Source organism: Trachypithecus francoisi, unplaced genomic scaffold, assembly GCF_009764315.1.
Source record: "Trachypithecus francoisi isolate TF-2019V2 unplaced genomic scaffold, Tfra_2.0 Lachesis_group15, whole genome shotgun sequence".
In the NCBI taxonomy this organism is placed as follows: Eukaryota; Metazoa; Chordata; class Mammalia; order Primates; family Cercopithecidae; genus Trachypithecus; species Trachypithecus francoisi.
Genome location: NW_022681460.1, coordinates 113452324 through 113478151, shown reverse-complemented (window position 1 = coordinate 113478151; position 25828 = coordinate 113452324). Strand labels below are relative to the sequence as shown.

Sequence of the window (25828 nt, the reverse complement as noted above, 5' to 3'; positions counted from 1 at the left end):
TCCCAGCTTCTCGGGAGGCTGAGGCAGGAGAATGGCGTAAACCCAGGAGGCAGAGCTTGCAGTGAGCTGAGATCCGGCCATTGCACTCCAGCCCGGGCGACAGAGCGAGACTCCGTCTCAAAAAAAAAAAAAAAAAAATTCACAATATTCCTTGAGTGAGTCAGAATCTATAGCTGGCTAGTGATGGTTTCAGACAGAATCGTGTTCGTGCCTGTTTTGCTCGATTCCTTTCCTAAGTTAATAAATGCGAGTCTCTGAACTCTGTCTATAACTTGTGTTCTATCCATCTATACTGCGACATGGCTGCAAAACATTTGACCCACTTTTCTGTGATTTTTTGGGGGCTCACACTAAGGGTCAAAACGACCTTTTCAGAGACCCCGTAGGCATACACACCCTTATCCACACTTCTGTTCAACCAAGTCTCCAAAGCCCAAGTCCTTACAGACTCTCTGATCAACAACTGGTAGAATAAAAGCGAAGGAGTCTATTTGCTTAAAAACCTTCAGCCAGGCTGGGCGTGATGGCTCACACCTGTAATCCAGCACTTTGGGAGACCAAGGCGGGTGGATCATGAGGTCAGGAGTTCGAGATCAGCCTGGTCAACATAGTGAAACCCTGTCTCTACTGAAAATATGAAAAAAAATTAGCCAGGCATGGTGGTGGGTGCCTATAGTCCCAGCTACTCAGGAGGCTGAGGCAGGAAAATCGCTTGAACCCAGGAGGTGGAGCTTGCAGTGAGCCGAGATCATGTCACTACACTCCAGCCTGGGCGATAGAGCGAGACTCTGTCTCAAAAAACAAAAACAAAAACAAAAACAAGAAACCTTCAGCCTATCTTTAGTGAAATGCTTGGTGGGCTACAAAATGCCTGCATGATGCTGCACTGGGTCCAAACAACCCCGTGTCCTAAATCTGTTAAGAGAGGAACAAGCCATAAGTCCTTGAGTTGGACAGAAAACATCTAACATCTGCATCTCAGGGGTCAAAACTGGCCCACACTCCCCAGAACCCAGAACCCAAGGCCGCCTGGCCACACTGCAACCAGGGCTGCAACCACAGTCCTGGTGGCTAGCCTGGTGCTTCCTCTGCCTGGGTGCAGCACTGCTTGGCCCCATGGCCACCTGAAGGCAGAGCTCCCTGCTGGCATCGGCCGGAAGGAGAAACTGCTGCGATGTGTACGGTCGGGGCCGGGCCGCCAGGCTACCCGCTGCTAATATAAATGTTTAGTTTGGCTGCTTCTGGCCTTCTAGCGAGCTGAGGGGATCAGTTTGGATTTTGAGGCCCATATTGCTCCAGGAACTGGTCTTCAACTGATAAAGACTGGAAAGCGTTTACGGACTGGCTCTCTACGACACACTCAGCACACAGCGTGGAGATCCCAGCTTCACGTCCACGGCACACACTAGCATGATAGTTGGCTTTTATCTTCCCCTGCTCAACTTTTTTTCTGACAAGGAATTTTTATTTCCAATCATATGCTGAAATTAATTGTTTTTTTGTTTTGTTTTGTTTTCTTCTGGACTGAGTCTCACTCTGTCACCTGGGCTGGAGTACAGTGGCGTGATCTTGGCTCACGGCAACCTTCACCTCCCAGGTTCAAGCAATTCTCCTGCCTCAGCCTTCTGAGTAGCTGGGACTTCAGGAACACATCACAACTGCCTGGCTAGTTTTTGTATTTTTAGTAGAGATGGGGTTTCTCCGTGTTGGTCAGGCTGGTCTCGAACTCCCGACCTCAGGTGATCTGCCTGCCTCAGCCTCCCAAAGTGCTGGGATTACAGGCGTGAGCCACTGCGCCTGGCCACATTGAAGGTGTAAACTGGCCACAGGGTCAATGATGGTCTGCGACTACCTTTATATTAAGTGAAAGCAATCAAGGAGGGCTGGGCGGTGCTGCTCAGCCTGTCTGGTGCATGTGCAAACTGGAAAGAGCTCATCTGCACAGCTAGTGTGGAGGGTCCGGCATGGGAAATGAAGGATTGGCCATGCTGCTTTAGGACAGTGGGCCAGGGTTCTGCACCCTCTCGCACACCTGTGTGACAGGCATCGTCACGGCACATCGACGGAGGGCTTGCTCCAGGCAACCTAAGGCCACACCTTCTTTTACCTGTTTAGTTTCCTTCTTTGATTTTCTACCCTTTGGACATTAAGATCTGTGAAATGCTCTCGTGAAGACGAAAGGATTTCTAGATTCTCTGCAGAATGAAGAAGAAGGTGCTAGCAGACAGCTCTTGACTGACAACCTCTTCTAGAGCAATTTTAATTGTGTTTCCACCTGGCTGTTTTTAGTGTTTACTTGTCCAAACTTCTGTTTAGGAGCAATTATTCCCAAAGGGATGGGTGTTACAGATGTTTAGGAACAGCAGAACTTTCCACTAGGAAGCAACTAAGTAGCCCGAGAGGCCCCCGCGCCACAGAGGCTGAGAGCTTCCCACGTGGCACCCGCAAGCTGGACAGCATTGCATCGAGTGGGAAGATGATGAAATACACCACGACGCACTCACGAGGAGTTAACTATTTCAACAGGCGAACCAAGAAGGAAGACGTGGAAAAAGGAAAGAGCCATGAGCACGCGCCATCTCCCGACATCCCGGTGGGCTCCCGGGATCCTCACCTTTTGATGAGCTTGATGGATTTGAAGGCTTCGTCCATGTCTCCGATGGTGACGAAGAAGCTGAAGTGGAGCATGGCGTCCCGGGTGGCCTTGTCGCAGTCCTCCAGCCCCACGAAGTCTCGCAGGGGTCTCCTGGACACCATCTGAGGGATGTGGTGGCACCCAGGCTCCACCTCCTCTTCTCTGTCTGCTTCTTCTGGCTAAATGACAAAGGACCCGGGTGTTTGTTAACTCATATGTAGAGCTGAAGCCCTCGCCCAGATCTCGTCCTCTACATTTAGCTCTGCTATGGGGGAGACATCTCTCCGCAGACAGACACAGATATTTAGGAACAGGTCAAGTCCCTGCCAGATGCACTGAAAACCTTTAGGGTCACCGGCAATGGTCAGAGCTTTTGGCTCTGGCTTCAGATAATGGGTAAGCAAAGGCTGCCCATGCATGGATTTGTTTCTTAAATTCTCTTAAAATTAAGTAACAGGAGCATGATTTCAGGTAGAATTTTCCAAAACAATAACCTGGACTGGCTGTGTACCCTCTATGGGAGCCCTCAGCCTGGGCAGTGAGGCCCTGCATGGCCCGGGGGGGGATGCGGCTGTGGGCCCAGTGTGGGAGCACACTGCTACGGCTTGCTGGAGCCCCATCCTCGCCTGAGCATCTTCTCATACCCAGTTCCTGGAAATCGGTGCTCCCGAGGGACCGCTGCCCCTCCACAAGCCCCTCCAACTGCTTGCCTCGTCTTTAATCATGGGTCCCTTCCTCTGTGAGGCAGGGACTCCGCACGCTCTCTCTGGGCCCTAGCCCTGCCCGTCATCTGGGTCCCGTTTCTCCGAGAGCACAGGCACTGCCCTGCGTGAAATGGATCACGACACAGCCTTCTTGGGTCAGGCCTCCCTGGTCTTGTATCTGCTGCTATTGTGTGACTTCCTGAAGGGTGACTCCGGCCACCTGCCTCCCCAGCTCTGCTCCCATCAGCTCACTGTTCCCACAGAAGCTGACCTGCAGCCTCGGTGAGTAGGCCTCACAGGCGAGGTGGCACTTGGCCTGGGTCTCAAAGAAGTCTGGGGGATTTGTCAGACCCAGTTGTGATGGGGAGCCCCTTATTGGCACAGTGCAGAGCATAAACAAAGGCCCTGAGGCCCCACAGAGAGGCGCTGGAGTGGAGGGCCTGAGGATGCATGTGACGGGCCCATCTGCAGGCTGCTGAGTGCCGAAGGGTTTGGACTGCTTCTGCATTGAGTGGAAACTGTCCGAAAACGTACACGCACAAAAACAACAGGGAATTCCTGCCTGCTGTGGTTTAATAAACTGCAAGGAAGTGCCCTCACCTCTGATAACAATGTCAGCTTGGTGTGGACCGAATGGGTACCCAGTTCACTGTGTGAATGTGAATTCTCATCATTCACTATGTCCTGCTCACAGCTCTGTGAGGGGCGGACTGTCAATCCCATGTCACAGCTGACCAGTCACACGGTGTAGGGGCAGGGTCCTAAGAGCTGCTGGACCCGGATCCACCCTCATACCTTGGAGAAACTAGGCTGAGCCATTTGAAAATGTGAACAACGGCAGCATTAACAGACCAAAGACCTCATGGCTAGTCCTCACTTGAAAGTGAGACTCGAAAGGCTGAGTTATGGAAACTCCCTTTATTACAAATGTTGGTAAACTAAGTTCTTCCTGTGTCCCACACAACAGAGGAAAGAGCTGCTGTGTCACACGTCCAGCCATGACCACAGCTGGTGGGCTCCTGACGAGCTTTGCTAGGTGAGGGGCGTCCGGCTCAAATAAAGACAGCTGACACTGAGTGTCTCAGGCTTCCGACAGACCTCGGTAAAGTGAACATGCAAGCTAAGCAGAAGGCATCAGTGCACAGACAATTGTACGGAAAATAAGGGAAGAAAAGGACCTCAGGAAAACAACCTGGGGAAGCAAGCGACACACGACCTGGGTGTCTGTACTTACGACTGCGTCATACACGCCTGCTCTCTGGAACAACAACTACGAGGAGCGGACGCATGCAGGAAGGTGAGAAACGAGAGAGAAAAGAACAGATGTGTGAGTGCATGCAAGACAGAAATGTCACCATGCAAAATTAACGGGGAAAAACTCAACAGAAATAATGTAAAACATTGTTAACACTTTGAGTTCTGAAATCAAAGAGAAATTAAAGCACATAAGAAACGTAAAGCCAGCATGGAACTTGGAGGAACGCCAATCTGGTGACACTTGTCTATTAAAATACAGGAATTAAGGAAACATGCATTGACAGAGCAGGGAGCCCTCAATTTGGCAAATCACACGATGCTTTCCCAGTCTTCATGAAGCTAGACTGCCTCCACCGCAGGGAGCAGTGTGACGCACAAACCAGCACCAAGCCAGTCTCTGCTGGCTGTGCAGCCTGGCTCTACGTGGTGACTGGGAACACGGCCGCCAACCGCAACCAGGTTCGCATTTGTGTGAATGCTGTTAATCCATCACTGCACACAAGGTTCCAGCAGAGCCTGAGGACCAGAGGCCAGCACACACCTGCTCATGTCATTGTCACAAGTTAGGCAGTGCCCCACTCCACCACCACCGTGTCCTTTATGCCAGGTCCTATGAAGGTGAACACCAGCTCGGGGGTGTGCGTGGAGCTGGTGCGCCTGTGGTCCACCGTGGTGGCTGCTGGTGCAGTAGCATCTGTGTTGGCTTCCGTGGCCATGCAGGGCTGCCTGTCCTTCCCCTTCCTGGAATGTCCCTCTGGGGTCTATGCTCCCTCTGTCCCAGTTTAAATGCTCCCTTGACCCACCTTGGGTTCTAAAAGTAACACAGGCTTACTGAAGAAAACTGGAAAAGTACAGAGTTCATTATTAACGTTGATAAGCCACTGTATGTGAAAATCCAAAAGCAATCCAGGTCAGAGTCTACACAGTTTAGTCCTTCCTCTGATGTGACAGTGAACAGGAAGTGGTAGGGAAGACTCTGTACATGTTTGCTGAAGGAGTGTCTCTAACAGGAGAGAAGCTTCCACGTTTCATGGAAATAAAAGCAGCAGCAGCAGCTGGTGGCACGCTCGGTCCTGAAAGGAGGGAGCTGGTGGCCCCCAGCCTCCCGCCTGCAGAACCCCTCGGGGGGCTCATAGGCTGGCGCCAGCTGGGACGTGAGTCTGAGCCTTAGGTCAGCCAGGCTCCACTCTGAAAAATCCCCACACGTGACTCGGGACGCTCCCAGAGGCTGAGAACAACAGGTCAGTGAAGAGAGGGGAGCAGCGTCCTGAGAGTCAGGCGCAGGCACTCCACCCACTGGGCCTCAGATGCTCCCGGGGCCCGTGCAGGCTGCTCTTCTGCAGAGAAGCTGTACATCCTTTGATCAGCGTCCCTTTCAGAAGCAGAGAACGTGTCAGGTCCAAAAGGGACCTTGGAGACATGGGGACCAAGCCGCAGAGAAGTAACTTGTTCAAAAGAACCTATTGGGGCGTGTGTACTGATGACGATCCCATTCTCTCAATAATTTAAAAACATGTCCATGCATGAGTCACACACGGATGGGCGTCCAGAAGCCAGAACCCCACTGAAAGGAGCCACCAGCCTGCCCACAGTGGCCGCCTCCAGGCTGGGATTATGGAGATTTGTACTCTTTGGGTCTTTACTTCATTCTTTGTAGTTCCTAAGATCCCTACAGTCAATGTAGAAATGCGTGATTTTAAGAAAGCAGCTAGAATTTTAGAAAGACAGAAAAGCTAAAAGGTGTTGAGCATTCAGGGAAACGGCAAGGGGGAAGGGTGCAGAGTCCTGAGTCCTGAGTCCTGAGCGAGAGCTCCTTCACCTGGAGATACCACTCATCAGCATGACTTCTCTCTATCCTCAGAGCAAAACCACTTTCAATTTTCCCAACAGACCACAGTGTTTGCTGGAATTTCAGGTGACAAGTTAGACTGGATGGCTGACCTTGTCTACGGAGAGGGAAGCCTGGAAGAGGCGCGAGGCCTAAGTCACATTTCAGCTCCCTGGGACACTTGCAAGAGCCCAGCCAGGGAAGGGGAGAGATCAGAAGATACCTGCGCAGATGTTGTGGCTTCGTACCTTCCTTGTGAAGTAGTAATAAGGCACTTCCATCCCCAGGAGACTGTGGGAGGCGGCAGGCCGGGGGAAGCTCTCATGAAGCAGGAAGCCATGCTCTTCCGAAATGAAGAAGGACAGGACCAAAACATCTGCCTAGTAGACAAAGAAAAGTACTGTTCTGTTTTTTTTTTCTAAACTTACATAAATTTCTGGGGTACAAGTGCCATTTTGCTACATATACTGCGTCACGGTGGAGTCGGGTGCTCTGCTCAGATGATACTATCTTTTATCTGTTCCAGCTGGGAAAAACCAACATGTCTACTGGAAGGACGCGCCTCGTCCAGTTTGTGACCACTGGATGCTCCCGAGTGACTGTTTTTCTTGCAGCAAAGGCTCATCATTCCCACCCTGAATTGGTGACTGCAACTCAAAAGAGCTTTCATGGTTTAAAAGTTCTCCCCCTTTGGCTGCTTTACTCTGATTTAAACATCAATAGTGGCAGGCTGGGTGTGGTGGCTCACACCTGTAATCCCAGCACTTTGGGAGGCTGAGGTGGGTGGACCACTTGAGGTCAGGAGTTTGAGACCATCCTGGTCAACATGGTGAAATCCTGTCTCTACTAAAAACACAAAAATTAGCCGGGCATGGTGGCAGGCGCCTGTAGTCCCAGCTACTCGGGAGGCTGAGGCATGAGGATAGCTTGAATTTGGGAGGCAGAGGTTGCGTGAGCCAAGATTGCGCCACTGCACTCCAGCCTGGGTGACAGAGTGAGACTCCGTCTCAAAATAAATAAAAAATCAACAGTGGCACCACCAACAAAGAGCCTGCTTTCGAGGAACAGGGAACACGCAACACAGAAATCACATGCTCTGTGGGTTGCTGCACAGAAGCAGAACAAGGGCAACATTAGGACATGTGCCCATACTTGCAGCTGCTCTGGACAGGAAACCAGAAGACGTGAAGGGAAGGCAAAGCCCTTCCTTGCTACCTGGTGTGAGTTTAGCCAAGGGCGCATCATCACAGAGCAGACAAAGAGTCCTAGGATCAAACTGCCAGGAGACTGCCCTGCCACACCTTCATCTTCCCCAGGTGCCAGCCCACCCATTCTCCTGACTGCCCAGGTCACCCCACAGCCTCTGTTTTGAAGTGGTGCCTCTGGCAAAGTCTTCCTCTCCCCACTCTGGTGGTAGAGATGCCACCTGGACATGTCCTCCCACTCAGTGCCTCAGAACCAAGGGTGGATTTGCTTCTGAACTCAGGGTAGCAACACTGACTGCAGATAACTCTTTTTTTTTTTTTTCCTTTTGAGACGGAGTCTCGCTCTGTCACCCAGGCAGAGTGCAGTGGCGCGATCCCGGCTCACTCTGCCTGGGAGGCGGAGGTTGCAGTGAGCTGAGATAGCATCACTGTACTCCAATCTGGGCGACAGAGAGAGACTCAGAAAACAAACAAAACAAACAAACAAACAAAGATTTCTTTCCTAGAGAGAGAATCACATGTAGCAGTCAAGACAACAAGATAACCAAAAAAATGCCATTCAGGTCAGAGTCAGACAGTAAGTGTGGAGCTGGCCCATGGGCATAAACCTCAAAGAGGAAACACCACACACTGTGGCTTCTCTGCATAGCTCAAAACAGACCTAGCAATGGCAGCTCCACAGAGGGTGGTGCTGGGGTTACAGTGATGCTGCCATCAGTGGGAGCCATGAGGCAAATGCTCTACTCCACATGAACGAATTTTCAGGACCCCTTTCCCAGACCCCATGCTAGGAACACGTTTTAAATTAACTCTTAGTATTCTTTTTTAGAGACGAGGGTCTCAATATGTTGCCCAGGCTGGTCTCGAACTCCTGGGCTCAAGCGATCTCTCCTGCCTTGGCCTCCCACAGTGCTGGGATCACAGGCGTGAGCCACCGTGGCCGACCCATGAAGGTTTTCAGTCTGGCAAACGGCCACTGAGCGTGTCTCAACTCCAATACAACAGGCAGAGCATACCGCAGGGCCAGCGCGCCCATCACGGGGCTGCCCATCTGCAGACTGAGGCTGGGAGCACAGCGTCTCCTGCACGGCTTCACACACAAAGAGCTGGGGCTCGCTCTGGTCCCAGAAGTGGTTCACGGGGACATAATTTTTCAGTCCCTCATCCGCAAAGAGGTGGCTCCTAAAAGACAAAGGAAGACCCGTCTCAACCCCGAGGAGGGCACTCCTGCTACCAGCCTCCCTCCCACACACATTCCCCAGACCTCCAGGTGCTGCCCCAGACCATGGAGTCCACACGCTCAGCTCTGGGGGAACCCTTGGGGCCTCACTGCCATGCGCCCTACTGGAACGTGTTCTCAGATTTTAACAACTGGGCTAAGGGTCCAAGCAAAGCCCGGTTTGAAAGGACCACAGAAAGACGATGCTTTGATTCCAGAGGCCTTATGGGGGACCCAGAAGAATCCCCAAAGCAAAAGGGACCCTTTTCCTTTTCCAGGACCAACAGGCCAACCTCGAGGTGGGATGGCATCCCTGGTGGGCAGGGTCGAGGCTTTGGCTCCGTGGTCATGCCGGGTCCTGGTCCCCACCGGTCCCTGTGCTGTGCTGCCCCTTGTACCCAGGTCCCTCCCATCTCTAAAGTTCCATGTAGGATGGGTCCAGAACTCAACAAAATGCTGTGGGGAAACACAATGACGTGCCAGCAGAGGACACACAAGGTCTCGAGAGAGCAGGTGCCCAAGGAGAGGAGGCCTATGAGCCTCATTTGCCGCCCCAAGGGCGTGACGAGCCCAGGCTGCGGAGTGGGACCCTGCCAGGCAGGAAGACCCACAGTGGCTACAGAAGGACAGGACCCGGTGCTGCAGAACATGTAGATCCCGCAGGAAGCTGCTGCACCCAACAATGGAGGTACCCTCACAGCCACATTCGGCACCAGTGCGGAGCAGAGGAGAAAGCAGGGCAGAGGAGTGAGTGCCATGATCCAGATGAGGCAGCTCTGAGGCCCGCAGAGCCCGGGGACATAAGCTGGTTCCCGTGAGGCGAAACCAGGCTGGCACTGGACAGGAACAGACAAAAGGAAGGGGGCAAGATTTGCATGCCCTCAGAGGCTCCCACAGCTCCCACGGGAAGCCATGCATGGCAGGTGCAGTGTCGAGAGGGAAAAGCATGAATGAAAAGACATTTTGGTATGAGAAAAGCTGCGGACCTGGGTGACGGGCAGTGGGGACTAGAGGAAAGGTTCAAGGAGCAGCCCAAGAACAGTGGCAGCAGGGGGAGAGCTGGCACTTGGCCGAGTCAGGCGTCATTGTCTGAGGCGGGAGAATGGGGCCTGCACTCGGTGAGCTGTGAAGATGGAGAGTTCCACAGGCAGTCACCAGCAGAGGGATGAAATGAGGCCACCAGGTGAAAGAAGGTTCCAGAACTGTATCTGAGGAGGAAGGTGTGTGGGAGAGAGAGGCAGGGGGAATCCAGGGGGGCTGGACAGAAAGGGTGTGTCTGAGGGTGGTCAAGTAATGGAGGAGGGGAAAAAAGAAAGAGAAAACCAGCCCCAAGCCCAGCCGTGTAATTGCTCTGCTCCTCTGTGAGCATATGCAGGCCCCAGGGCACCCGTCCTGCTTTCCTGCCCTGCGGGCCTGGCTCACACAGGTCGGCAGGCTCAGGTCCACAGCCCACTTTTCTTTCCCGCCTCACTTTGTGCAGAATCAACCATGAACTAACTGTGAGTGAACTATCATCAACACTCAAAGTTCTCCAAACGCGCACTCAGTCACAGAAGGAACTCCAGATACAGTGAAGACAGACAATTATTCTCTCTAGAAGTACGTTCTTTAAACAGGCAAATGCCCCCAACATCAGAGGTGCAGATGTCCCCCAACATCAGAGACGCAGATGGGTCTGAGGCCACCCCATTCTCTCCCTGCAGTGACTCATCGGCCACTTCTACAGACGCCTGGCCAGAGCCCTACCAGAAGTTACAGTTTCCACTCAGCTAACTCCAGAACCTTCCACCTGGAGGACAGAGACTAAGGACTCAAATCTACCCATTGCCCAAGTGTGCTTCTGTTTTCCTCTTTCTTTTTCCCACTGGTGCCTGCTGGGGCCTTGTGAAGTGTGGCACGTACCTTAACAACAACCCACCCAGAAGCTGAGAAGTAACTGAACATCAGTTTTTCCAACAAAATCCTCCTGAACCACAATCTTACTTATGAGTCTCTTGCTCATTAAAGGACAGTGTCTCTCTCCGATCAATTTGTCCAGTCTTGAAGTCAAAGATGGTCACTGTATCCATTTCAACATCATAGAAGCAGATTTTGGAATCGGGGCTGTTGTCAGCCTAGAAGAGAAAACCAGAAAGCTCACGGCGCCTGCCCGGACTGGCGGGCTTGTGGACTATGCCAGGGGGCCGACGCAGCACATGTCAAGAGAAACACACCCAGCGTCACCAAGTCCACAGGCCACTCAGCTTCCAAGCACTAGCATGCTTTCAGCATTTGCAGTTTGCTGGTTTTGGTGTTTGAGATAGGGTCTCGCTCTGTTGCCCAGGTTGGAGCGTGGTGGTGAGATCATGGTTCACTGCAGCCTCGAATTCCTGGGCTCAAGAGATCCTCCCCCCTCAGCCTTCCAAGTAGCTGGGACTACAGGCATGTGCCACGGTGCCCAGCTAATTGTAAAATATTTTTGTAGGGATGAGGTCTTGCTATGTTGCCCAGGCTGGTCTTGAACTCCCGGGCTCAAGTGATCCTCCCACCTCAGCCTCCCTAGCAGCTGGGATTGCAGGTGCGCGATAACTGTTCCCGGCTGAAACTCCTTGATTACAGCTGAACTTTCCACTGTTTCCTTCTGCCATGGTCGAGTAGGCCCCTTGCTCCAGCCCCTGCCTCATCCCAGCCCCGTGCTCTCCCCTATGGCACCTCCGGGACCCTGTGCTTGCCCTCTCTTTCAGGTCTTCCCATCAGTGTTGACCCCCTCAGAACGCACCCTTGACCTTTTTGAGGCTCCTGGCTGCCTCCTTCTCCCACTGGCCCCACCTCCCTGGCGGCACCTGCTCACCTGGCTTCCCAGGCCCCATCTGGGTACTCAGGGCCATAGTGGCCACCGTTTTTCCTCCTTGGGGACATCCTCTCGCCTGTTCCTGTGCTCCACCTGCAGCCCTGGACCTCCCTTCTGACCGGGTGTGGGACTGCCCACTGGCTGCCTCCCAGGCACCTGCCCTTCTGCTCATCCACCTTCGCTGCAAACATTTCCTTTCCCACCTGGCTGCAAGGGTTAGAAACACCTTCTGCAGTCCTGTCCTGCCCTACCCCTCGGCCAGTCCATCGCCAAGCCCCACTGTGGCTGCTTGAGCCCTCCAGTGGCTGCCACAGGGACCAAATAGGCATCTGCACCCACCAACCCCTTGACCCATCTTCTAGAAACAATCCTCTAGAAATATATTGAGGTTATCCTCATCCTTCTGCCCTGAGGTCAAAGTCAGCTCCCACCTGCGTCAGCCTTGGCCCTGCCCTTCACCACGAGTGCAGACCCTTGATGAGGACAGGCTTTGCTAACGCAGGCCTCTGCCGTCTGCCCTCTGCTGTCCACACCTATCCTCACCTGCTCACTCTTGCCTCAACCTTGGCTGGGCTGTCACCCCCTCAGCAGGCCTGGCCCAAGCTCCATAGCAGTGCAATGCTGTGCAGTTCCACACCCTCCAAGCACACATGCCTCCTGCCCTGCTCATCCGCAGGTGGCGGGTGGGGTCCTTGTGCATACCTGAGCACCTCTGTGTCCATGGTGCCTAGCAAAGTGTCTGGCCCACAGCAGGAGACCAGTTATGGTCCTTGAATGAGCGAATGAACAAGGGAACTGGCACCAGCAGAAGGGAAGGAACCAGGGAAGGAACCAATCGGCTCCAAACAGCTTGCCACCCCTGGCTCCATCCCTGCCACCCCTGCCAGACCCTTCCACATGGCTGCCACCGGCCCCCTCGCACACCAACATCACCATGCCACTCTGAGCAGGACGCCTGAGGACTCTCTGACAGTCCTGTCCCTCCTCTCATGACAAAGAGAACTGAGTGGGATGAAGGCAGGGATGAAGAGGAAGCAAGCAACTCTCCGATGAGGAAACGACTGTTACAATGAAGGAAGACTTGGAGAAAGGCAGTGGACAGAAGGTGGCAGGTGGGGGAGGGACAGAGGCTGGGTGAGGACCATGCTGGGGAGGTCCCCGGAGAAGGTGGGAGGGAGAGACCCAGGGAGAGGAGGGAAAGAGGGTGGGGCTGAACAGAACATGGGACAGGAAGACCCACGCAGGAGAGAGGCACGAGCAGGCAGGAGGCCCGGCCTGGGAGGACAGCGGTGAGGAGGCGGAGTGGGCGAGTGGACGAGGGGCGGCCTCACCTTGCTCGGGAGGATACTGATGGTGCTCCCGCTGCTGCTGCACCGCAGAGAAGTGATGCCCCCCGCCCCAGGGACCAGCTCCGCCAGGCTCCTGCAGCTGCAGTGTGCTTTGGCCTCTCTGCAGGGAGGAAGAGGGACCTCAGTGCCCGCCAGAGGCCCAGTTCCCGATTCTCCGCCCGCCCTGAAACTTCTGTTCACCGGCTGAGTGCCGCACAGCTCCTCGGCTGCTTCTCATCCTGGGTGGCACGTGGGCACCATGAGGTGGAGCAAACGCAAAACACAGGGTGAGTTCTTCCACCTCAGGTGCTCTTACGGACAAATATGAATACGAGTGCTTCCCCCTTCCTCTTGTTCCAGTAGCTTATTAAAAATGCTGTTCTAGGCTAGGCGTGGGGTCTCATGCCTGTAACCTCAGCACTTTGGGAGGCTGAGGCAGGCGGATTACTTGAGGATTGAACCCAGGAGGCGGAGATTGCAGTGAACCGAGATCATGCCACTGCACTCCAGCCCGGGAGACAGAGAGACTCCATCTCAAAAACAAAAAACAACAAAACAACACAAAACAACGCTGCTGTACGCCGTTCTATACGTGGAGTCTGTGCCTTACGCTCTGTTGTGGCGATTTTTCATAGCACGTGGGGACTGCTTCATCACCCTCTGTGACAGCTGCACAGTTTCCCATCATAGGGACACACTGAGCTAGTTAACTCGTCCTCTGCCAGTCACATTTAGTTGCTTCTAGTTTGTTGCTGACATAATCAATACAAAGTATGTAGTGGTAGTTCATTGTTATTTTAAAAAATTTTATTTGCACGTCCTCAGTTCTTCCCTAATGTCTCCTTCCTGTCCCAGGATCCCATCCCAGATTCCATGTGACACTCAATGGCCGTGGCCGCACAGGTGTCTCTCAGTTGTAAGTTTCTCAGATTCCCTTGTGTCTGAGGAGTGCTGGTCAGGGTCACTGCAGGCCGCCCTCCACTGGATCTGCCTGGTGCTCCTCTCACTAGACTGCGGCTCTGGGTGTTTGGGAGGATGACACAGAGGTGAGGTGCCCTTTGCACCAGGTCACTGTCTACCACTGTTGATGCTGACCTGGTCACCTGGCAGGGGAGTCTGTCAGCTTCTCCACTGTGGAGTCCTTCCCATCCTGTCCCGTGTCCTCTCCACTGTGGAGTCAGCCCATTCCTATACTGTGCTCTCTGCATGGGACTCACGAAGCACCAGCCACCCCTGAGGAGTGGGGAGTCCTGGCTTGTCCCACTCACGAGGGTGGAAGGGCCACAGAAATCATGTGGAATTCTTTTCTATGGGAGATCTGTCTCTTCTCTCCTGTTTATTGACTTACTCATATCATTCGGACTCACACATATTTATTTTTTTACTTTGGGATATAATTCAATGCTTTTTTTCTTTCTTCCTTCCTTCCTTCCTCCCTCCACCCCTCCCCCTTCCTTCCTCCCTCCACTCCTCCCCCTTCCTTCCTCCCTCCTCCCCTCCCCCTTCCTTCCTCCCTCCTCCCCTCCCCCTTCCTTCCTCCCTCCTCCCCTCCCCCTTCCTTCCTCCCTCCTCCCCTCCCCTTCCCTCCCCCTCCCTTCCTCCCTCCTCCCCTCCCCTTCCCTCCCCCTCCCTTCCTTTCCTTTCCTTCCTTCTCTCCTTTCTTCCTTTTTCCCTCCCTTCCGCTTCCCTCCCCTTCCTTTTCTGTCTCTCTCTCTCTCTCTCTCTGAGACAGGGTCTCACTCTGTCGCCCAGGCTGTAGTGCAGTGGTGTGATCTTGGCTCACTGCAGCCTTGACCTCCTGGGCTCAAGTGATCCTCCTGCCTCAGCCACCCAAGTACTGGTACTACAGATGTAAGCCACCATGCCTGGTTAATTTTTTTTTTTTTTTTTTTGAAAATGGGTTTCACCATGCTGCCCAGGCTGGTCTTGAACTCCTGGGCCTAAGCAACCCACCTCTGTCAGCCTCCCAATGTGCTGGGACTTGCAGGATGAAATGGGCCCCCAGAAAAAAGAAAGAAAGAAAGAAAGAAAATGCTGGGACTACAGGCATGAGCCACTGCGTCTGGCCTGCTTTATTTATTTTGTTGCTCCAATTATTCCAGCTTTGGCTATTAGGACCTCTTTTGGTGGGTTCTGTGTCTCTGTGACCACCCACCCTGCCATCTTTATGAAGCTTTTTGGTTTGCTTTGTTTTTAGCACTTCCTCACTTTCAGGCAGCACAGACGCTGCCAGCTCCTTCGTACATTTCCTGCCCTGGTCCTAGAGTCAGCATCTCTCCAAGGTTCCATAGCTCCTTTATTGGAGGATGGTGGTGGAAACCTAGGTCTGGGCACCAGGTGTGGCTTCTGGGACAGCGGGGTTGCTTCTAGGCCCTCTCAGCTGACAGAGCGAGGAAATATGTGTGTACCAACGGGTGCATCGACACAGACCTGCGATTCTGTGTATGGAGTCATCCCTACCTACGTGAAGCCAGGCATTTGTTCATGCTGACACCTCTACCTCTGACCTACTCTCCCAGGGCTTATTCTCGTCCCTCCCCTTGCTAATCTGTAACTCCCACTCCCGCTGTGCGATGCCAGGCTCCTGGCTCCTGCCATCTACCCTCCATTTGTTCAACTGTCCAATCCCAGTGCACACGCATTACAGGATCAGCATTGCTCATCCCAACCCCTGTGGGGAGCAGGATTCTCAATTAGAGAGCCGAGCTCCTGGGCAGCTCCTTTGGCCTCAGTGCTGACCAGGGCCTCCCTCACTCCCAGAGTCACTCAGGTCAGCACTTTTCCCCCATACCCTTTAGTGAAGCTGTTTCATACATTCGTTTTTTTTTTTTTTTTTTTGAGACGGAGTCTTGCTCTGTCGCCTGGGCTGGAGTGCAGTGGCCGGATCTCAGCTCACTGCAAGCTCCGCCTCCCGGGTTTACGCCATTCTCCTGACTCAGCCTCCCGAGTAGCTGGGACTACAGGCGCCCACCACCTCGCCCGGCTAGTTTTTTGTATTTTTAGTAGAGAAGGGGTTTCACCATGTTAGCCAGGATGGTCTCGATCTCCTGACCTCGTGATCCGCCCGTCTCGGCCTCCCAAAGTGCTGGGATTACAGGCTTGAGCCCCCGCGCCCGGCCTCATACATTTGTTAACACAGTCAGACTGTTTTGTTACCTTCTGTGTTCCATCCTGGGGTCCTCTAACATTTTAAGTGATTTTTTTTTGAGACAGGGTCTCTCTGTGGCCCAGGCTGGAGTGCAGTGGCACAACCAGGGCTCACTGCAGCCTCAATCTCCACGGCTCAAGCAATCCTCCCACCTCAGTCTCCAAAGTAGGTGGGACTACGGGTACGTGCCCCCATGCCCAGCTAATTTTTAAAAGTTTTTGTAGAGACAGAGTTTCACTATGTTGCCCAGGTTGGTCTCAAATTCCTGGGCTCAAGCAATCTTCTTGCCTTGGCCTCCCAAAGTGCTGGGAATACAGGTGTGAGCCACCCTCCCCAGCCTGAATGATTTTTTAGACATTTGCATACATTAAGGTTCACACTTTGCACCATAAAGTGCTATGATTTCCAACAAATGTACAATGTCATGTACTCATCATATCGAAGCTTCCCAACCCCCACCACTCCCCATGCTTCAAATATTCAAGCTTCCCCTCCCCCACACGGCTCCACCACCAGGCAAAGGCTAGGAACTGAGCCCCAACATGAGGCATTCCAGAGCATGAGTGGCATGTCGGTGTTGAAATGGGCACCTACGGAGTCTTTTGGCTTCTAACTCACTTTCTACCCATCACACTGTCTCCTGACTGATTAAACACATGTTCCCACTTCTACATGAAAAAAAATTTACCTTCGGGAAAGATCAAAGCTTTTAAAGTGAGCCAAGTCTGTCCCTACAACCAGGAAATTCCCACAGACGTCCAAGAAGCATGGGTTCCCCTCAGTCTCCGAGAAAAGGAGGAGCTGTTTGACAGTCCCCTGAGGAAAAGAAAGGAACAAGAAATGGATATATTTCATGTTTGTTACTGAACATTGTTCACAGATAACCTTGTACACTCCACTCACGCACTCACTCAGTGTTTACTGATGGCTCAGAGTGTGCGCAGCACTCTGCTAGATTGTAGTGCTGCAGGGGAAGGACGGGGCCCTGTCCTCAGGAGAGCTCTGGCACCTACAGTCTAGAGGGGAAAACAGACAGCAGAGCGGTTGACAAACAAATATACATGTAATCTCACTTGAGTGAGTGCCATGTAGGTAAAGAACGGGATCTTAGGAAAGTGCCAGGCATGGAGAGAGGGCGAATACCATCCACTGGGGAGTTCCGCAGGGCCCTGTCTGTGGAGGCGTCATGTGAAAGCCCCAGGAATACTTCTTATGTTGTGCCATGTGAGTGGTTACCCTGGGGTGAGGAGGTAGGTGAGAGAAAGAATGCTAGTTACATCCTGGGAACGTCCTGCCCGGGAAAAGCCCCTGCACTGTACACTTAGGCACGACACACCCACTCTTTCTGTGTGTGTGGATATTTCAGTAAAATGTTTAAGAAGTCAACCAGGTGGGCAGAGGCCACAGGGGTGTTCCTGCAGGCTGAGGGGAAGAGTGAGATTTCGTTCTAAGTGAAACTGGAAGACTGCAGGGTTTTGAGCTGGGAAGTGATTTCGTATCATTTATATTTTCAAAGAATCACCTTGGCCTTTCCAGCACATTAGAAAGCATGCCCCACAGTCGGCATGTTAGAAAGCACACCACACAGGCCAGGTGTGGTGGCTCAAACCTGTAATCTCACCATCATGAGGTCAGGAGATCGAGACCATCCGGGCTAACATGGTGAAACCCCGTCTCTACTAAAAATACAAAAAATTAGCCGGGTGTAGTGGTGGGCACCTGTAGTCCCAGCTACTTGGGAGGCTGAGGCAGGAGAACGGCGTGAACCCGGGAGGTGGAGCTTGCAGTGAGCAGAGATTGCACCACTGCACTCCAGCCTGGGTGACAGAGCCAGACTCCATCTCAAAAAAAAAAAAAAAAAAAAAAGACAGCATATGCCCCACAGTCGCCCCACAGTCATGCTGGAGCAGACCTCATGCTTTGTGGTACGTCTTTTAGGGAATAAACCTTAGTCCTCTGAGTTTTAAAGTGAAGCTCTTAGCTCAATTCAACCAATGCCCAGTGAATGCATACACCCTGCCCAGCAGTGGGTTGGGGCAGAGCATCATAAGTGAGTGGCACATCCCCGGGGTGCTCCACGTGGGGGCAGCGAGTCAGATGCGAATGGCTGAATGCATCCTGGGGCCAAAACAGACAGCAGAGAAGGCACAGATCTAGTGCATGGGAGCTGCACAGAGTCTGAGTGGCAAGGCAGAGCTTGGAGAAGGTGGGCAGAGCTGCAGGAGAACTTAGTGGGCATAGAACTCTCAACACAGACTCCAAAAGCCTGCACAGTGTGTTTAGGAAACTGAGGGTGAGGTATGGATGGCTGGAGTCAGGGAGGGAATATTCCACGCTGAGGAAGCTCACTTCATTTTGATGTATCCAGTGGGAACCTAATAAATGCTTATGGAATGAGCAAGTGGCTGCTTGAACACAGGATAAAAAAGAGAGCAGGGAGGCTGGGCATGGTGGCTCACGCCTGTAATCCCAGCACTTTGGGAGGCCGAGGTGGGCGGATCACCTGAGGTCAGGAGTTTGAGACCAGCCTGACCAACATGGAGAAACTCCATCTCTACTAAAAATACAAAATTAGCTGGGCATGGTAGTGCATGCCTGTAATCTCAGCTACTTGGGAGGCTGAGGCAGGAGAATCACTAGAACCTGGGAGGCAGAGGTTGCTGTGAGCAGAGATCACGCCATTGCACTCCAGCCTGGGCCACAAGAGCGAAACTCCATCTCAAAAAAAAAAAAAAAGAGCAGGGGGAGTGGACTAGCTGATGGGGCCAGGGCTGACGCTATTAACGATGACAGAGGGCACTGGAGGCTCCTCGGTGAGCTCACTTTCTGCCCGTCCCTTACCTGCTGGGCCCTGGGTTCAGATCTGAGCTCACCTCTTTTACATTCTTCAGCTAACATCTCTATGTCAATAAGTTCCCAACTCCCAAAGTACTGGCTTCAGGGCACTGACCCAGCTTCTGACCTCCAGAGCTTGTATTTCCAACTGTCTCTTGGACACCCCAAGGGCCCTCCAAGGCACCTGGAACTGGCATCCTGACCGGCCCTCTATTCTTGCTCTGCCTCTGGAGTTCCTGTCTTAAAGCTGCCACGACAAAACCAATCTCCCAGGTTAGAAAAGTCAGAACATCCTCAGTTCTCCACTCTCTGTAGCCACCCACCATGCAACTGGTCATCCCCTCATAATACCCATGGTGTCGCTCCACTCCAGCTCTGCTGCTGGCCACTGCCTGGGGCCAGGCCGAGCTGCTCTCCTGCAGTGTCTCCCACAGCCTCACTCTTCTCCACCCTTAACCTCGGCTCCCCACTACGCTGGCACAGAGGTTACTTTCTAGCGAGAAAATGACGCACAGTCAAGAAAATAAGTCAAAATTGGGGAAACGAAAGAACTGTTATCAGAGGAAGGTAAGTCCTTTTCAGGGATCAGGCCCCCAGAGACCTCAAATGAGGCAGCAGCCATGCCCTGCTCTCCCCCTGAGCTGTGTTCATCTCTGCAAACTGCCCGCTGCCGTCACAGGTAGCTGAGAACTAACCTAACAGGCTGCCGCAGACAATACGTGCACCAGTGCTCAGTCCACTGCTGCCAATCAATGGTATTTCCATCAACCAAAGAGGATTCCCAACCAACAACCTGACATCAGCCTGTGCCCGCTCCCTCTTCTTGGCCTTTAAAAACCTGCCTGGAACAAAGGTCACTTGGAGTCCAGACCCAGTGTTCCTCGGGGCTGAGTTTTCTGGGCAGCTGCCCGTATCCTGGCTCAGGTAGACTACTTACTTACTTACTTATTTTTGAGACAGGGTCTCACTCTGTTGCCCAGGCTGGAGTGTAGTCGTACAATCACAGCTCACTACAACCTCAACCTCCCCAGGCTCAGGTAATTATCCCACCTAAGCCTCTGAAGTAGCTGGGACCATAGGTTTGCCACCATGCCTGGCTAATATTTTTGTATTTTTTTGTAGAGATGAGGTCTCACTATGTTGCCCAGGCTGGTCTGGAACTCCTGGGCTCAAGCAATCCTCCCACCTGGGCCTCCCAAAGTGCTGGGATTACTGTCATGAGTCACCATGCCCGGCCAAGTAGACTGTTTAAATCACAAAGTGCTGGGATTACCGTCATGAGCCACCGTGCCCGGCGAAGTAGACTGTTTAAATCACATTTTGTGCTTCAGCCTCTTTCTTTTTAGTCAACAAAATGTACCCTATCACTCCTGGCTTCAACCTCACCTGCCTTCAGGGTGAGGGTCTAGGTGACCAGCCCTCCTGCCTCCCTTCCCACCTCCCACCACCACTGGTCCCACATACCACCCCCTTCCATGGCACTTGACCTTTGCATGGGAGGCCCCTCAGGTCCTCTGTGGGGCAGACGTGACTCCCTGAAACACACACAGGGTGGAGCCCTGAAGCTCTGGCCTAGGAAGCTGTCCTTGTAAGGACTGGAAGTTCCCAAGTGTCTGCAGTCACTGCATTCCCGACACCAACACTAACAGCAGCCATGCATCTACGTCCTGAGGAGGGATAGCGTCCTGGAAGGACATGCTGGGTGTCCAACAAGGGTCGTGAGGGATCACTAACCCACCCTTACTCACGCCAGCCCCACCTTACTAGTTACAACTAACACATACTCCTTTTGTAACTTAATACATTAATGGCCATGCATGATGGTTCACACCTGTAATCCCAACACTTCAGGAGGCTGACGTAGGAGGGTCACTTGAGCTCAGTTCAAGGACAGCCTGGGCAACATAGTGAGACCCCATGTCTACAAAAATATAATAATAATAACAATAACAAAATTAGCCAGGCATAGTGATTGGCACCTGTGGTCCCAGCTACTTGGGAGGTTGAGGCAGGAGGATGAATTGAGCCTAGGGGTGTGAGGCTGCAAGCGAGCTATGATGGCACCACTACACTCTAGCTTGGGCGACAGGATGAGATCTTATCTGTAAAAAAATAAATAAAAATGAAAATAAAAAATTAGCCAGGCATGGTGGCGCACACCTGTGGTCCCACGCTCAGGAGGCTGAGGTGGGAGGATTGCTTGAGCCCAGGAGGTCAAGATTGCAGTGAGCTATGATTGTCACTGCAATGCAGCCTGGGCAACAGAGTGAGACCCTATTTTTGAAAAGAAACGAAAAGGAAAGAAAAGAAAAAATTAACAGAGGAATAAAAGGACCCAACTCCATGGCAGCCGTCGTTAGGCATCTTCCCAACTCTCAGTGGGCCCACTGTTATTTCCCATCATGCCACTGGCCTCTCCCAGCAGGCCATTCACCCTTTTCCCATCATGCCACTGGCCCTCTCACTGGCTTTCTCCCAGCAGGCCATTCACCCTTTCCCATCATGCCACTGGCCCTTTCCCCGCAGGCCACTGGCGCCCGCACAGCCCCACATCTGGAGGTCTTTTCTTGGCAAACACAGGTCTTGAATAACACAGGTCTGATTTTCAACGGTCCACTTACATGCACTTTTTTTTTTTTCAATAAAGATATTTAAAGGCCAGGCGTGGTGGCTCACGCCTGTAATCCCAGCACTTTGGGAGGCCGAGGCGGATGGATCACCTGAGGTCAGGAGTTTGAGACCAGTCTGACCAATATGGTGAAACCCCATCTTGACTAAAAATACAAAAATTGGCAAGGTATGGTGGTGCACGACTGTAATCTCAGCTACTCGGGAGGCTGAGACAGGAGAACTGCTGGAACCTGGGCGGTGGAGGTTGCAGTGAGCCAAGATCATGCCACTGCACTCCGGTCCAGGCAACACAGCGAGACTCTGTCTTAAAATAAATAATAATAAAAAAAGGGCTGGGTACTGTGGCTCACGCCTGTAATCCCAGCACTTTGGGAGGCCAAGGCGGGTGGATCACGAGGTCAGGAGATCGAGACCATCCTGGCTAACACGGTGAAGCCCTATCTCTACAAAAAAAATACAAAAAATTAACAGGTGTGGTGGCGGGCACCTATAGTCCCCAGCTACTCGGGAGGCTGAGGCAGGAGAATGGCGTGAAGCCAGGAAGCGGAGCTTGCAGTGAGCCGAGATCACGCCACTGGACTCCAGCCTGGGCAACAGAGTGAGACTCCATCTCAAACAACAAAAAAAAGATATTTAACATTTTTTTTGAGATTTGTAACAATTTGAGAAAACTCAGATAAACCATGTAGCCTAGAAAGAAAAAAAAAATTAACAGATATGTCATGAATGCATAAAATATAGGTAGATACTAGTCTTTTATCAGTCACGTCCATAAAGTATACACAAATCTGCACACAATTCCAGAGTTGGCACCCTGTGCAGCTGTGCGAAGTGTAAACCAACAGAAAGATGCGGTATGCAACCACAGCAATCATAACCACACGCAGGGAACTGTGGCCCACATTGTGCTACTCTAGTCATTTCACAGCCGCCTCCTGTTCCCACTGTGCTGAATTTCCCTCAAGTGTTGCGAGGATCCCCTTAAAATGCTGTGCAGTGCTAATCACCTCTGAGTGGGCATCTCCTCTTTCCAGTAAAATGGACATCACAGTAAAGAGTGACCTCTCACAGTTCTAGAGGATTTTTCATGTGTTTCATGCAATACTGTAAACACTGATTAACCCCAGGGAGACCCATGTGAAATGCCACCAGTGATGCTGGAAGTGCTCCCAAGAAGCAAGGGAAAGCCGTGACATTACAAGAGAATGTAGAATTGCTTGATACGGACAATAGATTCAGGTCTGCAGATGTGGACGCCACCTGTGGATGCCACCATTTTAGAAAGATGACTCATTCTGTAGACTTAGGGTATCGATAAACACAGTACAGTACTGTGAATGTATTTCTCTTCCTCATGATTTCTTAGTAACATTTTCTTTCCTCCAGCTTACTTTACTGTAGAATATCGTACGTATATACATAGAACATATGAAATAGGTGTTAGTCGACTCTTCATGTTATTGGTAAGGCTTCCAGTCAATGGCAGGCTGCGAGTACTGAAGTTCTGGGGGAGTCAACAGTTACATGTGGATTTTCAGCTGCTCAGGTGGTTGCTGCCCCCACCCCTGCATTGTTCAAGGGTCGTCTTTGCAGCTGCCTCTCATCTGTCCTTAATAACACAGCCTTGCCAGGCGTGGTGGCTCAGGCCTGTAATCCCAGCACTTTGGGAGGCTGAGGGGGGGGTGGATCACCTGAGGTCAGGAGTTGAAGACTAGGCTGACCAACATGGTGAAACCCCGTCTCTATCAAAAATACAAAAAACTAGCCGGGCATGGTGGCGGGCGCCTGCAATCCCAGCTACTAGGGAGGCTGAGGCAGGAGAATTGCATGAGCCCCAGAGGCAGAGGTTGCAGTGAGCTGAGATCGTGCCATTGCACTCCAGCCTGGGCAAAAAGAGCAAAACTCCAACTTAAAAAAAAAAAAAAAAAAAGCCTTGCTCTACCTCCCTTTACATCCACAACAGATGCCCACATGCAACAGGAGGAGTCAGAGGGGCATAGGTAAAAAGATGGAGGGGTGGGCAGGGATGGCAGTGACAAAGGTGTGCTTGCTCTGGGCTTGGGATGCCCAGAAGGCTCTCGACTACTCCCTTCCAGCTTTACTGCCTCCCCTCGGACCCAACAGGCTGCAGGAAAACATGTGGTGTCCGCAGCTCCCTCTGCCCGTACTTCTCTCCCAGCTGGCACCACAGCCATGTGGCTTCTCCCCACATCTTCCCTCCACCTGATTCAGACAGAAGTCCCCCACAGAGGGGCCCACCCGCTTCCGTCTTCTCCTTGGCACTTATTGCTGACTTGTCTCCCGTCCGGATGCCAATGAGAATCGACAATCCATGATGGGAGCACATGAGCACCACGTGAGGTACAAGGACAGGAATGTGGCCGCCCCAGGCAATCAGACGCTGGTTCCCAAGAAGGAACCTGGAGATGGATAAAAATCACAAAGGTAGCTAAAATCAGGCTCGTGACAAAAGTTCTCAACCTGGCCACAGAACCTTGCTGCACACAGTGCGCTGAACGGTGCCCTTCCCAAAGATTTGTCCACTCAGACCTGTAGTCCCAGATGCTTGCAGGGCTGAGGCAGAAGGATCACTTGGGCCAGGAGTTCAAGTCCGGCCTGGGCAACATAGTGAGATCCTGTCCCTTAAAAAAGAAAAAAGATATGGCCGGGCGTGGTGGCTCATGCCTGTAATCCCAGCACTTTGTGAAGCAAAGACGGGCAGATCATGAGGTCAGGAGTTCAAGACCAGCCTGGCCAATATGGTGAAACCCCATCTCTACTAAAAAGAAATACAAAAATTAGCTGGGCATGGTGGCGGGTGCCTGTAATCCCAGCTACTTGGGAGGCTGAGGCAAAAGAATTGCTTGAACCCTGGAGGCGGAGGTTGCAGTGAGCCGAGATCACGCCACTGCACTCCAGCCTGGGTGATAGAGCAAGATTTTGTCTCAAAAAAAAAAAAAAAAAAGATATGTCTATTTGGAATGTGTGAATATGAACTTATTTGGAAAATCGGTATTTGCAGTTGAGGATCTTGACATGAGATCATTCTGGTTCAGGATGAGAGCTAAATCCAGTGACAAGTACATAAGATAAAAACATAAGACACAGAAGAGAAGACACAGACGCGGGGAAGGCAGCCACGTGAGGACAGGGCAGAGGCTGGAGTGAGGCGTTCACAGAGGATCCTTCAACAATGCAGGGCTGTGAGGGGCCAACCACCTTGCCGTCGAAAATCCTCATGACACTTTTTTTTTTTTGAGACAAGGTCTTGCTCCATTGCCCAGGCTGGAGTACAGTGGTGCAATCACAGCTCACCGAAGCCTTGACTGCCCAGGCTCAAGCCACCCTCCTGCCTCAGTCTCCTGAGTAGCTGGCACTACAGGCGTGCACCACCACACCCGGCAAATTTTTTTTGTTGTTCTTTAAGAGATGGGTTTCAATATGTGGCCCAGGCTGGTCTCAAACTCCTGAGTTCAAGTGGTCCTCCCACCTTGGCCTCCCCAAAGTGCTCAGATTACAGATGTGAGTAACTGCACTCGGCCTTTATATAACTTTTACTTCCCCCAAACGTAACTACTAACAGCCTGCTGTTGACAAGACTTAGCAACAATGTAAGCAGTTGATTGACACATATGTATATGTTCTATGTATTATATACTGTTTCTCACAATAAAGTCACCTAGAGAAAGGAAAATGTGGCCGGGCGCGGTGGCTCAAGCCTGTAATCCCAGCACTTTGGGAGGCCGAGACGGGCGGATCACGAGGTCAGGAGATCGAGACCATCCTGGCTAACACGGTGAAACCCCGTCTCTACTAAAAATACAAAAAACTAGCCGGGCGAGGTGGCGGGCGCCTGTGGTCCCAGCTACTCGGGAGGCTGAGGCAGGAGAATGGCGTGAACTCGGGAGGCGGAGCTTGCAGTGAGCTGAGATCCGGCCACTGCACTCCAGACCGGGCGACAGAGCAAGACTCCGTCTCAAAAAAAAAAAAAAAAAGAGAAAGGAAAATGTTATTAAGAAAATAGTAAGGGCCGGGCGCGGTGGCTCAAGCCTGTAATCCCAGCACTTTGGGAGGCCGAGACGGGTGGATCACGAGGTCAGGAGATCGAGACCATCCTGGCTAACACGGTGAAACCCCGTCTCTACTAAAAAATACAAAAAACTAGCCAGGTGTGGTGGTGGGCGCCTGTAGTCCCAGCTGCTCGGGAG

The 25828-nt window shown here is 52.2% G+C and overlaps 1 protein-coding gene across 7 annotated transcripts in view; it reads right to left on the bottom strand.

Moving 5' to 3' along the window:
* Window positions 1-25828, bottom strand: part of IFT140 (intraflagellar transport 140) — a 107268-nt gene that overhangs the window by 50741 nt on the left and 30699 nt on the right. For 5 of the 7 annotated variants that reach the window (XM_033236254.1, XM_033236258.1, XM_033236257.1 and 2 more), the window contains 6 exons: window positions 16843-16970; window positions 13010-13127; window positions 10832-10962; window positions 8646-8811; window positions 6673-6804; window positions 2615-2814 (listed from right to left, as the gene is read on the bottom strand). In XM_033236254.1, the coding sequence (XP_033092145.1) occupies window positions 2615-2814; window positions 6673-6804; window positions 8646-8811; window positions 10832-10962; window positions 13010-13127; window positions 16843-16970 (875 nt within the window). Of the gene's footprint in view, window positions 1-2614; window positions 2815-6647; window positions 6805-8645; window positions 8812-10831; window positions 10963-13009; window positions 13128-16842; window positions 16971-25828 lie in introns of all 7 variants that reach the window. The other 2 variants (XM_033236256.1, XM_033236259.1) reach the window with 2 other exon arrangements.